Source organism: Opisthorchis viverrini (genome assembly GCF_000715545.1).
Source record: "Opisthorchis viverrini unplaced genomic scaffold opera_v5_143, whole genome shotgun sequence".
NCBI lineage: Eukaryota > Metazoa > Platyhelminthes > Trematoda > Opisthorchiida > Opisthorchiidae > Opisthorchis > Opisthorchis viverrini.
The window spans coordinates 811,757-825,066 of record NW_008751799.1 but is presented as its reverse complement, the minus strand read 5'-3'; the positions used below and the strand labels follow the sequence as shown (position 1 = coordinate 825,066).

Here is a 13,310-nt window from a genome sequence, read left to right as displayed (position 1 = left end):
ATGTACTACTCATAAGGTTGCTGAAAATCTGTCGACAGTCCACGACGGTTTCGCCCTTCTTGGGGCTCATCAGGTAGGCACAGTCCCCGAGTTTCCGTCAACCTTATAATCTACTTGAACCCAAATTGCACCGTTTTGGAGAAATACACTCATTTGCAAATCACTTTGGTTTTCACGAGAAACTCAACTGAATCTCTCGTTTATGATATTCTACGACTGAAAGTGCTGCACATAGGCCGCCTCACGTTTCAGTTGGCACGATTTTCGAGATATCGCAGTATATTTTCCTTGTGAGTAGTTTCCTTTATGAAAATATACTACGATATCTCGGATATCGTGCCAACTAAAATATGAGGTGGCCTGTGTGCAACACTTTCAGTCGTAGAATATCATAAACGAGAGATTGAGTCTTTTCTTTCGTGAAAACCAAAGTGATTTGCAAATGATTGTATTTCTCGAGGATGTTTGTACCTCTGAATTAAATTCGGGAAACAGAAGAAAATATCGTGAAATCAGTGAAGCTCTGGAACTCTGAAATGATTATCTCATATCAGAAGTAAGTGGCTTCTCAAATATGATCGTTGGATCTGCTGCATAAGGGTTGAATATAGCATTATTTGATCTAACACTTTTTCTGTATTGGATTCTGGACATGAAGTGATGTCTTCTGCTTGCCCGACACCGTACCAGGTTCTATAATGCGGTAGACACTCAACGTCGGCTACCTTCTCCTTCTCATAGTCCAAAATGCCAACCGGCCATAGAATTTTTGTGAAAATGCACGTTCGGACAAACCTGATGAGACAACTTTAATCACAACAGGAATAGTACGTATGCACTTCGCCACCGAAGTACCAATATGTGTCTCTCGAAACCTAATAGATACAGTTCTTTTACTCTGTTCGGTGATGTATTAGTACTAGAAAGATGGATACATTATTGTGAAGTGCAACAACATTGTTTTCTTTCAGATAACAACTAAAAGTTGGTCACGAATCTCGCTTTCCAACTTATACCCTAAAATCCCGCGTAAGTTTCTCTGGCTGAGAAATCACGCACCAGAAATCAAGCATTATATATCTGTATTTTCGTGGAAACACCTTCATCGAGTTTTGGTGAGACGGATGTCCATTTAAAGCCATCCGCTTACTCGTCTCACCAAATCTCACTCATCTTTCAGGACTCTGATGCGCTAGTTAAAAAAACAGATCTTTACAACATGGTGATTCTCAGAATTCCAACTTAACATAGAAGTCTGATCACTTCTCTGATCATCTCTTGTCTTGGAATGAATCTTTTTAGCCATTAATACATACCAATATATTCACTGGTGACTGCTTGGCGACTGAGGTGTCATTTTGACCTTTTTTCCGACGTTCTTCTAAGGATAACTATCCGTGGAATGGTGCATACAACATAGGCTGAACGACAGAATCTACGGATTACTGTTTGGGAGACTGTGAGAAAAATAGTGGCACTATACCGGTCTTGTATAAATGTGAGTGAATCGTAAGAACTTTGTTGTTTCTCATATGTATTTTTGAGTTAGGTCCATTGATTCACTTAACGGAAAGGTCCATAAAGGACATGAACCGCAGTTTGCGTAACTTAGCCACAGTGTTGCCTTCTGAGGGATGTCCATCTAATGCGGATCAGACTCAACACTTAAATGACTTAACCGATCGTTCTGCGGAGGTTGATTCACTAGAACGGAATAACGCCTGGCCTGTTTAACTCATGGTTTAGTGCAAACTGTCAAAGTGTTTAGGCTTATTGGGCGGTGAAGCTATCTTTTTTAGCATCCTTGGATGTTCCCTGGACTTTCAGTGTAAGAAATAATTCACTCAGTGGTTCGGTATTGGGAGTTTCACTGAGTTTTGGCCTTTTTTTGAAGTAACAACGGCTACGTTGTTTCCAGCTTAGAATGTACAATGAACATTTGTTCATTCTTTCCTCATAGTCACTTGTATTGAATAGCGCATCAGTTATGATCTAATGAAGATTTTCGTCAAAAGTTAGACGGTTTCCGGTCATAAATTCACCGATTTTCTCTAAAACGATTACTTCTTAATCGGCTTCCAACTTGCTCTAATCTATGCTCCTTGTTTTTTTCCACATTTACCTAAGCGAAGTTCATGGTCAAGCTTTCTAGTCTCCAACTAGCTATATTACAATCTTTCGACGGAGACCGAGTACACATGTGAGAATGGATGATTTAACACGTTTACTAAAAGATAGAGGAACATGACCCAAAAATCATGCGGATTTGTCAGATGTTGGGTCCCGCCCAATTCAAGTACGCACCGTTTAGCTACTGCCGATTAGTCAGCGTAGTCTCATTTGGGAAGTGAGAACGTCGGTTGGCCCCCCCCCCCCCGGCCTAAATTTGCTGCGCGTTTAGTTAGAGGGACGTGGTCACTCCAGAGTCTTTCCTTAGGTTTGGCCGATCAGTTCTGATTTAATCAAATGTACAGATATTCTCGCCCACAGGCTCTCGGCATCCTGCCGGTCTAATTGTCACCTAAGGTGAAAGTGAAGTCAACACATCGGTGTCAGAGGTCAGTAGGTCACGCAAAACACGGATGTTACATGGTGGAAATCCTAGTCTACTGGCTTTCAACAAGGAATATCTCTGAGTGGGCACAGTAGAGCTTATTCCACAGTTTTATCCTGTAGTTACATATAGGTTGTTGCATTAACCCGTTCACAGTGTCGAACCTACTGTTTATGGCAGCCAAGGTGCCGAAAATTTACACCTAACAGTTCTGTTGCAATTCAGTTTCATCAGAAGTGTTCGAACCCAGAAATATATCTCATTTTATCCACAAACAGCCCTTTCAAGTGAACGATCACTATGACAGTTGTTAGTTCGGGTAAACAATAAAATGATTTGTTGCTGTGCTGTTGATGCATGGTGATTATGGGATAATCAGTAGGACTGCGTCAGCAAGATGTCCTTATTCTGTCTCTCCCACACTAACGAAACCAGTGGAGCAAGGAAGGGGTACGATCATCACTAGGAAACAATACTAAACCCAAATATGCACCTCATAGAATTCCTTGGTCTATGTAAACTTTTTACGCTTCGTTGAGGCACGTAAACATGTAAGGATCAGGAACCAAGTGGTGAACAACACCGTTGATATTCTGAGACCAACGTGGTCACCATCAATTACACTCACTCATCATTACTTTCCCTANGCTTTCGCCAACGCTAACCACGGAGTTTTTCCAAATGAAAGAGGATGGTAGTGGGAAACGGGAATCACGACTGATTTCATCTGACCATAATTCTTTTCCACTCCACTTATTAGTCCCTGCCGGAAAATACCAATGAAATATTTATGGTTGACTGCTGTCGCTAGGGTTTGGAGCAGAACCGTTTGCATACTTCATGATTTAGCAAGTTTTAAGCAAAGCTAGATGGATTCGAGTTGCAAATTCCTAAGTTTATCCGGTGAGCTCGCGATCAACCTAACTGGAAGCAGCAGGACGGTCAGCTGGGCAGAAGTGAGACAGGTCATGTCCAAATTTCATGTTTTATGATGACCAGGAGAAATAAACCTATTTTATTGACTGGCGACATTAGATTGCTAAGAGCCGTACGATGGATGCTGGATAGCTCGTGCAACCCTAAACACGTTAATTTGGTATTATTGCCGCGGTAAGTAAAACTTCACACACTAACATGTTTCGCGAGATAGTTCAAGTGGTTAGAGTGCGAATTTACTGACTGGAAGGTCCATGATTCGAACCCGACCTCTACCTCTCGACTTCCCGTCTCTAGTTTATTGTGTTTCTGTATACCATGGTATGGGAACGAACAAGTGGGTCTTTCGGTGATGTAGTCTCACGCACTCATCAGTTATTAATACAGTGGTACTCCACACACTTAGTTTTCCGTCACGTTATCGTAGTAAAGACAACAAGTAGTGGCGGACCGGTCCAATTAGCAATCGACAAATTTGGTGAACTAATCCCACGAAGAAGACAGAGAAGTTTTCGTACAAGTCAGGACCTATCCTGCAAAAGAGAACGGTCGCAGAGTGTGAGCCACAGACCCAGCACCCAGCTCATTAAACTTGCCCAGAGTGTGCACAGATGACAGAAGAATGTTGTTCTTAAGCGCTGATAAATTTGGTTTACTTTTAACAATGGAAGAGTCTACAATACACCTAATACAGGTCCCAGAATATACCACCCGTTACTAATCAGGACAAGAAGCACTGGTACGACTTATCAGTAAACTTTCAACAACGTAACCTACGACGTTTATGTTGATGCGAAGTGAGTATTTGAAATGATTGTTTATATGTTGGAAAAGATTTGAGGATGTCATGAGGCAGGTATAGGTCAGCGGAGCCAAGAATCAACTTGTATCACTCGCGGTCACATAAGTGTCCCTCACTTATTAGATACCCAACTGATTTCTCACTAGTAAGGACATAGGTGGCAACATATCAACTCCACTCACAGGGCATTTGAACTGGGACACTAAGGCAAGCGAGTTGAACTGATTAACATTTTGCCGTCTTGCTGTCTTTTAACTCATGTTACCGATACTGCAACAGAAGAGGCGATACAACTAGTTTTTCATACTTCAGCTGTTCCAGTGAATGAAAATCCTTACGTAGGTTAATCGCAAATGAAGCGAACAAATCTTAGGCTTCAGCAAATCAGGCTAAATCAACTACATTAATGAGTGTAGACATTTAGTTGTGCGACAGCCAGCCGTAGTTATTATAAAAATGTCTTGCGCATAGGGAATTCTTACGATATATTTCGTTCCATAAAAGTGCGCTCCAATTCCATCAACTAAGTCCTATCCTAGAAACCTACTTTCAGACAATGACACACTTGTCTATATATGCCATACTACCTGTAATGCTGCTGAAACGCTTCAACACTAGAAACCTACTTTCAGACAATGACACACTTGTCTATATATGCCATACTACCTGTAATGCTGCTGAAAGCGCTTCAACAGCTCATGACCGGGTTCGCTCTTCATGGAGATAGGCCAAGTTCGCTATAAATGAGAGATATAGCTGAATTCAGTTAAGTTTTTGGTCACAACCAAGTCTCTGTGCTAACGAGTGTATTTGCCAATTTTCGTACAATTTCGGTTCAAGATGAAGTTGAACCGTGGGAACAGCAGTACTCTCGTTCTCTTACCTCAGGGAAGTATGTAAAGTAACCCATGGATGTATTTCTGAACCAGATTCTTGAGTTCGATTGAGTTATCAGAGTCTAATCCACTTGATTACTGCCCTCGATCCTGTTTGAAGTTTGCACCACAACTAAGGTTACGATGGCGTGTTCAAGCAGGAAATGGAGACAGTAAACTGGTTCAGTGTTGCATTCGTTAACCGCACTGGTCACTGCCAGAAAGTGACTGGTTACCTGGCGAATAAGGCTAAGTATGCAAGCCATGGATGACCTGTGCAGATGTCGTTCCAAAGTTCACATCCACGTTTCTGAATGACCAGTTGATAGAGCTGTTCACCTAAGAGAGCCTTTGAATTAAATTAGCATATTCTATCATTCTCTATGGTCAGCGGAGGATTTTACTTGCTTTTGCCTAAGCAGTGTGTTAGGTGCTCTGGTTGCAAGCGTCTCACTTTCTGTTGCGTGATGCGACGCGCTGTCAACTAAGAGATGACACGGTGTGGAGAATACGCATCTCGTCTGTCGCTGTTGTAGCAAGCAGCCGGCACATCAGGTCGGTTGGCTTGAAGGATGTTTATCCAAGGCTGCCAGCATGCAATTTAATCCAATAGAGCCAAAGTACTTGTTGCATGTTGCGCAATCTCCTCATGGAATTAAACTTTCCCTTCCACTTGGGTAGAGATTAAGGAAGGCCCGTCCTAAGGTATGAGATACATCTGGGCATAGATGCTTCACTTGTGGTCCGATAGGCTACCCGTTACCATTATGATCAGCAACCATAGAACAGTGGACGCGTTCGAAAAGGCTCAAAATTTGTGCTAATGTGTGAGGACTTGCTGGATCAATGCAAATAGATAAGGCAGACAATTTGATCTTGAATTGACGGACGTTCAGTGTCAGGCTAACAGAAATAGGGCATAATAAAAGGGCGATAAATCCGGAAACCGGTCATTGACACAACACAGTGACTAACGGAATGTCTTGTGTTGCAGTCCCATTTTGCAGTTCGGTAGAATATGTCACTGCTCTTAGTCCCGATCCATCCAATCATTAAGACCGGTTAGTTTTCCTTTCCGCTAATTTGGTAGCCCTCATTATGAGTAATATTTATCATTGCATTATTATTGTTATTTAAAAACCAAGAGTACTTCATTACTTAGGATGTTCACTATCGCATTCAAGGATTCAGAACTGTGACCAGACCAGGACTGTCTCAATTTGTTACTGTTGTATCGGCTCGTGTCATCGCCTGAACGTTTGGAGCGACAGCCTGCCGCCGATCACTGTGGTTCCATTCATCTCAAGCTGCTAGCGTTGAAGAAAACACGAAACTGTAGCCAGACTTAGCCTAAACACCGGGAAGCTAATCATTTTTTTACATCGCTCCGAATGACCAACTAAAAAAAGCGTTTGCTATTCGGAATGGATACGAATCATATCTGGAGAGAAGCGCGTCACAACTCATTTTCGATCCACTGAGTCCTTCTCTGATCATATATTTCCATGAAATATTAACCAGTAAATTCACTAATTCCCGCAAATGAGACACAAGATATGGAATCTTTAGGTGACTCTCTCTGTGGATGTCAGCTTTAAAACAAAATGTATTTGGTTTTGTGAAAATCCAGTAATCAAAAATGAACCACACAGTTGTAACATTCTTCCGGTTCCCAGCTGTCAACCTACCCGGAAGAAGCACGAGGATACTGCCAAGTTGCCCAATCATGGAGAGAGGAAGTCGAGAGGTGGAAGTCGGGTTCGAACCACGGACCTTCAAGTCAGCAAATTTGTGCTCTAACCACTTGAGCCATCTCGCTCCTAAATCCAGTAATACAAATATGCCAATGCAATGTGAGAGGAAGGGTGCAGTTGAACATTAGAACTGGATTAAGAACATCGCTGAAGTGAATCAAGTATTTGGCAGTTTGTTTGTTTGCTGAGCTGGGCAGTTTGATTGCAAACGTTTCACCTCCAATCGAGGTAACCTCATCACTGCGTTGTTAGAGTAGTGATGCGTAACGATGAGTTTGTTAGAGATACCCCAGAGAACGAGCAGGAACTACAGGAATAGACAACCAACCAACTGGTTCCCCATTTAGAATGGGAGGGCTGAACATGCGCGATGAGCTGTACTCAGAAATTAAGGCTTTCTTAGTAACTTCATTCCGATCACCTCATTTCAAAGACGGCTGTCTGCCGAGGTAAGGAAAGTGATTTTCGAGTGCAGGCTGAAAACTGAAATTTCCCCACATGTTCATGGGATAATTCAGGTGCACAACGCATGCTTAATTTTTAGTAAACTTTGCTTAACTTTTGTTTTTTAGTGGTCTTCACCTTCAGATGAAACCGCATCACCAACTGAAATGCTCTCCAGAAACACCATGTCGGAGCGCCCATCTATAGCAGTCTCAGACGTTGAGTGCGGCAATATCCTAAATGCCTCCTAGATACCTGGTCACTGGACGTAAAATATATATACCACTGTCCATAACTTTCTCATAGTTTTCCTCGCCAAAGAAAAAAATGCTGGCATTTCCAGCTACGGTTCACGTGCATCTCAGATGGTAGAAAGATGCATTTGGAAATTACTTGTGGGTGTCTTGTTCTAAGCTACTTTTTGCCTTCATCCTGGTGAGACACTTTTCATATTGTTCAAACGAGGCCCCTTTCAATCAGCTGAGACGTAACAAGGATTGTTCAAGAAAGTACGCATCATGGTATCCTCAAGTCTTTCCATCATGGAGGCAAGGGAGGCAAGCTCACTGAAGAAGTTGTTCATGTTAGTAGTCTTCTTTTTACAAAGACTAATCATTGGACAGATTGCAATACTGACACTAACAGGTGTGCGGCTTCTTAAGCATTGATCTACATCCTCAAGGTATGTAGCAATTTATGCAAAATTTATCATTGTTAAGTAACACCTAGAATTCTATTCGAGTTTGTTCCCCTAAGTAGTTTGCTCTTTTCTTCTTAGATTGGTTTAAAACGTCACGAATGTTGGTGAACTATTCCAACGTTCATCGCACAGTCCAGTTATTTGTCTTACCAAGCTTGATTTTTTTTGCTGATAACCCCATATGAGTCTTCACTCAGTGTGGCTTGGAAAATTTCGGCTGGCAACTTCGCAAAAGGTTTATAGAATGGTGTCTGCTGATTAACAGTAAATGCAAGAGGCTCGTACGTCAGAATGTCAATCTGATCATCAGCGACCAGCTTTATCTTGACCAAAGTACACTGATTAGCCGTCCGCAATACTTGACAGGTGTTTGCACGCTTGTGGTCATGAGTATTCGCACTATACATATTGATAGAACCACAGCCATAATACGGCTGGCACAAGATGAAAGCCTAACAGTTAGGAGTACTATATTTTAGTCGGGTCGGTGTGTCTGGACTGAAATGAGGATATCCCGTACGCAAGACCATCATCGTCGAAACGGTAATTCGCCTAGGCAGCGGATCTTGAGACCAGTCGGTGAACATCGAAGCCGGTAAGGCTATGAAAGCTAGTTTCATCGTCACTGTTTGACTGAATTTTAGTGCTCTGAAAATAAGAACTCTCACCCATACACCCTAGTTGTCGAGGGATGAATAGACAAATTTCATAGTAAGAAACTACGAAAGCCATCTGGGTTTACATCTAGATATTCAATAAATTTCCTAGGTGGTCATTGACGCAGTAATACGATATGGCAAATCCAAACGACAGTTGTCAGTGCTTGCGGTCTACGCCAGCATAAAACATGTGACCTTTTTACCATTTAGCTAAAGGTGAAAGCCAGCCATGAAATGAGATACTCTCTCACAGATTTTACCGTAGTATAACGACGAAGATGGTGGCTGTGTTCAGGCATCCGATGAGTTCTTCTGCACAGCCGCCTAATTTATTCCAGCTTCGTTAACGTAAATTACTATTGAAACTTTTACGTTCTCTGAAAAATTGCGCTGGTTACTTATCCACTTCTAGTGCACTGGTTAAGAAAAATCAGGCGCTATCAAAAAATGTCCACTGGTGTTGCAAGTTCATGCTACCTGTCTTCATGATGGCATTTCCTCTGGGGCATTTCGAGTGTGGAGCTCAACGAGTACTAGTTAGTGGCACCAAAACCGACTCTTAAAGAAAGGCCTTTCCAAACGGGGTATCCGAGTTAGGAGAGTACCGTATTGGGCTCAGTCAACCAGGACCACTTTCTATAATAATATGGTACTTTCATTATGTGGAAACTGCAACGGTGGAATATCATTCAAACGTACCCAAGTTGGCTGGGAATGGATTTCACGCCTAGGTCACAAGAAGTCAAAGCAACACAGTAAATATATAGGATTGTTATGTGCATCATGCTATTCAGTGTGTAATAAATGGCTGAAGGAGACTCCGGGGAATAGTCTGCAAGCGTGAATGCCGCAGGCCAAGAATCAATTGGATTAGGCTTGAAGAAACTTAAAGGAATTCAAAAGTTGGCCAACAACAGTCTGTCCATTTTGAGCATAGGATTCAAACCTACTACCAAACCTGTCAATATAGAGAAAAGGAGCCGAAAAAATAGGATATAAGCGCCATCATGTGATTGGAAGCAACAAGCAAAATTCTAACAATGCTTCTTGGTTAGACATTTGCACAAAATAGACACACTCGGAATTTCCAATACATCATCTCTGGCAGCCACTCGCCTTGCCAAGATATGACCAAACTGTGTGGTTAACTTGATGAGTTCTCCACCGAAAATGGTGACTATTCAGTTCAGTAAGGCAGCAATAAATCCACACTTTTGCATGTTTTTTCGCCTAAATTTCACGTCTATACCCATTTTTAGGAAGGAAACAGATTAGTCCCTGAATTAGAGAGAAACCTGTTTATCATTCGAATGGCAAAAAACAGTAGGTGTAGAACGGTGGTCACTTTAGACAAGTACGATGTATACCTTTGAACATTTAGCGGCCCTGCAGTGAAAGCACTATTTTTCTCAGTCCTATCATAAACTACCGACTATCTCATTAATGTCAATCCAGCTGCTTGCAAGCGCCATTCAATCCATTGCTTGCATAGCGCGGATAATAAAAGGTGTTTCCACACAACGATCATTCTTTTCAATTCAACCTTATTGTGTTCGTCCGTGCAATGTAACATGCTGTGGTTTTCTCTGTTCACCTAACTTATTGAACATCTCACAGATGCTAATAAGATTATCAGCCTGTCATTCATTCTGATGCGTTCGGCGGTTGTTCACAGTCAGAAGTACTTTTGTCCTCCTGATTCAAAAGCTGTAATCGCTTCCACTGACTGTGTAAGTTCGATGACAACTGTGAAGCGATTCGTATGGGGTAACTCGGAACAGTGGGATTTTAGAGTGCAGTGTTTGGTAGTATGTTTCGGTGTGAAAGTGTGTGTGAAAGTGCATAGCTCGAAGTGATGGCCTGCTCGTGTTAGACGAATTATGGGTGGCTGTGGACTAAATATCCCCTCATTGTGCATTGCGCACACAATAGCCAAAGCAACGAGTTAGATTTTCCTCAAAATTTCGCACCTTGTTGCTGAACTCAGCTAACTTTTGGGATAAAAGACGTAGTAAAGTAACCTAATCAACTTTTCAGCTTCACCTATTTGGACGCATTTGGTCCAGTTTTGTTCTGTCTTTATAGCACTCCGCAGATATGCACGTTCACCCACGATACTTAACTGTGATGCTTTTTTGCGACGCTATGGTAGACTTCATATCCCAACAGCCCCTTTGGAACTTCATAGTTGTGTTGTTGGACGAGAACCAGAAATGTTTTGGTCATCTGTGAAACGATGCTAACCCAAGCTTAGTAATCGAAGACATACAAATTCTCATCATGCCTGTGCGTAATGAAAAAGTCCCAGGATATTCCCCAGAACTTGAAGACAGATTAGACAGGCCAGACAAAGCTGATGCGTTGACTACTGAACTGATACTATTGTGACCATACAAGGGCGAGAAAGACAGTGCAACTGTGCACTTAAACGTAATTTGTGACGCCCGCAGATTTCAGCTGCTTCGGAATAAAAGCTGTAACCTATCGGTAAGGAGTGGAATATGGTGAGGATGACCCTACAGACTGTGAAAAGTTACTGATTTTCCATTAGGCCGTGTGGGGAGACATTTATCTTGAACAGACCACATGTATTTCGTTTCTTCAGGCGATATTCTAACTTTTATTCCCAAAAATGGGAATGCCACATATCTGCCTCATCCATTTTACTCAGCTAGTACCGGGGAGATCCACACGAACGGCATAAGTGCCGGACAATAGTTTCTCACTCAATCTATCCCTCCAAACGTGAGAAATTCCAAGTAAGATGACCTGGCAATCAATGACGAGCTACCTCGAACAGTGAGGAAGGCGACTCAGGGCTATTACTAGATCCACCTTAATGGCTGATCACGCTTTTCATGTAGATGTGTTTGGGTTACCGATCCGACATTATACCCGTACTGACAAAAACCAAACAGCATAGGCGTTAGTGATGATGAGGACGGAAATTTGAAGACCGTAGAGCAGTGCACAACTTCTGACAATGTAGTTGGGATGTTAGAAAGCCACGACCTACCAAGTTCCATTTTGGAGTTGCAGTCACCGTCCTCTTGTAGCGCATCCAAAAAGAGATGCTCACAGGGACTCTTAACCGATTCAAACAGTCTGCTAACCGCTGGCATCGTTTTTCCATCTTTTTACGCACCATTGATGATGATGTCCCCTCTTCCTTGTATCCACACATTTGAGGAAAGATGGCTAAAGTCAAGGCTTCTTCTCTCCACCTGTAGTATTCAAGATAGTAGTTAGGTCACCTCTGGCATTTCTTTACGTATGTGGAAACGAATTCCAGTTGTTCAACTTACAACCACTCATCCTGATAGAAGCATGTTGTAATACTTTGATTTTAAGCATGTCATCTGTGTTAAGCCGCAGTATAATCGTATTCGAGAGTCGGAACTACATGTGCACCACACAGGCCTCATGCATCTGGTGTGGAAAAATATACACAGCCACATCTTCCACTGTTTCGAAGCGACCATTTGTGATTACTCTTGCTGTCGTGCTCTTCGCCGACGAATTTCCTTGTCTCCCGGATAGCACATATGCTCATTTGCGTATGAGCACAAGTCGAAGTTTTCCATCGGGAATTTATGACTGTGTTCGGCCAGTCCGTTCAGACAGAATGAGAAGAGGAATTCTAAACTGATCCGATTCTGTGTTTCTATTGTTTCACCCCATCAGAGCTATCCTCTAATCATTAGAACCTTTTTGGATTTTCAATCAATTGGAAAAAGTTTGGAACCGATTGAGGAGTCATCATTTCAGAAGAGCTTGGTAAACAATCGGTAGTTTTTATTTGGGCAACGTTTCGCTTTTGACACAAAAGCTTCATCAGGCCAAGTGAACAGGTCACAAAATTGGCCAGGTTATAAGACAGACGGGGAACCAATCAGTAAGTTCTCTTCAGACTAAATCAGTGTTGAGTGTCAATTAACGGCTCTTGTCGGCTAGTGTGGGTGCCAAAATCTTGAATCGATGTGTTGGAGGGTTCCAAATTAGTTCCGATCGCTTTCCGTTCCTTAATCTTCCACTTCAGAATGCTTCACCTGATGATTCGCCTCGGGTGCCGCTGTTAGATTTTCCTTAGTTTTTGTGGGGTTGGATTTTCTTCACGAAACATGTGAACTCTGAATTGAAAAAATGATTTGTAATTGCATACTTTTCCGTCAACAATCATAATACGTGTTTTATTAAGCACGGTAGATTTATAACCTCTTAAGCAAATCGCGTAGAATATTTCGGCATCTTTCAGCACTGATTGAGGAACTATCTGATTCACTATTGAGTTGAGCGTATTCTAAAAAAGTTTCACTTGAGGACTAAAGGAAAAGTGAACCGTTTTTCCGGAAGTTGTGCTACCGGGCTGCAAAATCCTAACTAACAAAGCCGCTTTCTTGTACACTTTGTGACTGAAAATTAAGGATATTCTGAGAAATAATGATGCCAGAGCTCTAAGTTAGCAATATCCACGCATTATCCCTTACTCGTGATGGAGGTGATTGTGACTGTATAGAAAGCCAAAATTCGCCCAATGTCAACAGTTCGGTGGCTTTCATTGTTGGTGACCACCAAAAGCGTAGCCC

The 13,310-nt window shown here is 42.1% G+C and overlaps 1 protein-coding gene across 1 annotated transcript; it reads left to right on the top strand.

Annotated features, from left to right (window-relative positions):
* Positions 1-8,568: 8,568 nt before the first annotated feature.
* Positions 8,569-11,442, top strand: T265_06703 (hypothetical protein; the record flags this gene model as incomplete). The annotated part of the gene is made up of 2 exons (XM_009172037.1): positions 8,569-8,644; positions 11,330-11,442. The coding sequence occupies 2 exons, from the start codon at positions 8,569-8,571 to the stop codon at positions 11,440-11,442; spliced, it is 189 nt and encodes a 62-aa protein (XP_009170301.1).
* Between the last annotated feature and the right edge of the window lie 1,868 nt (positions 11,443-13,310).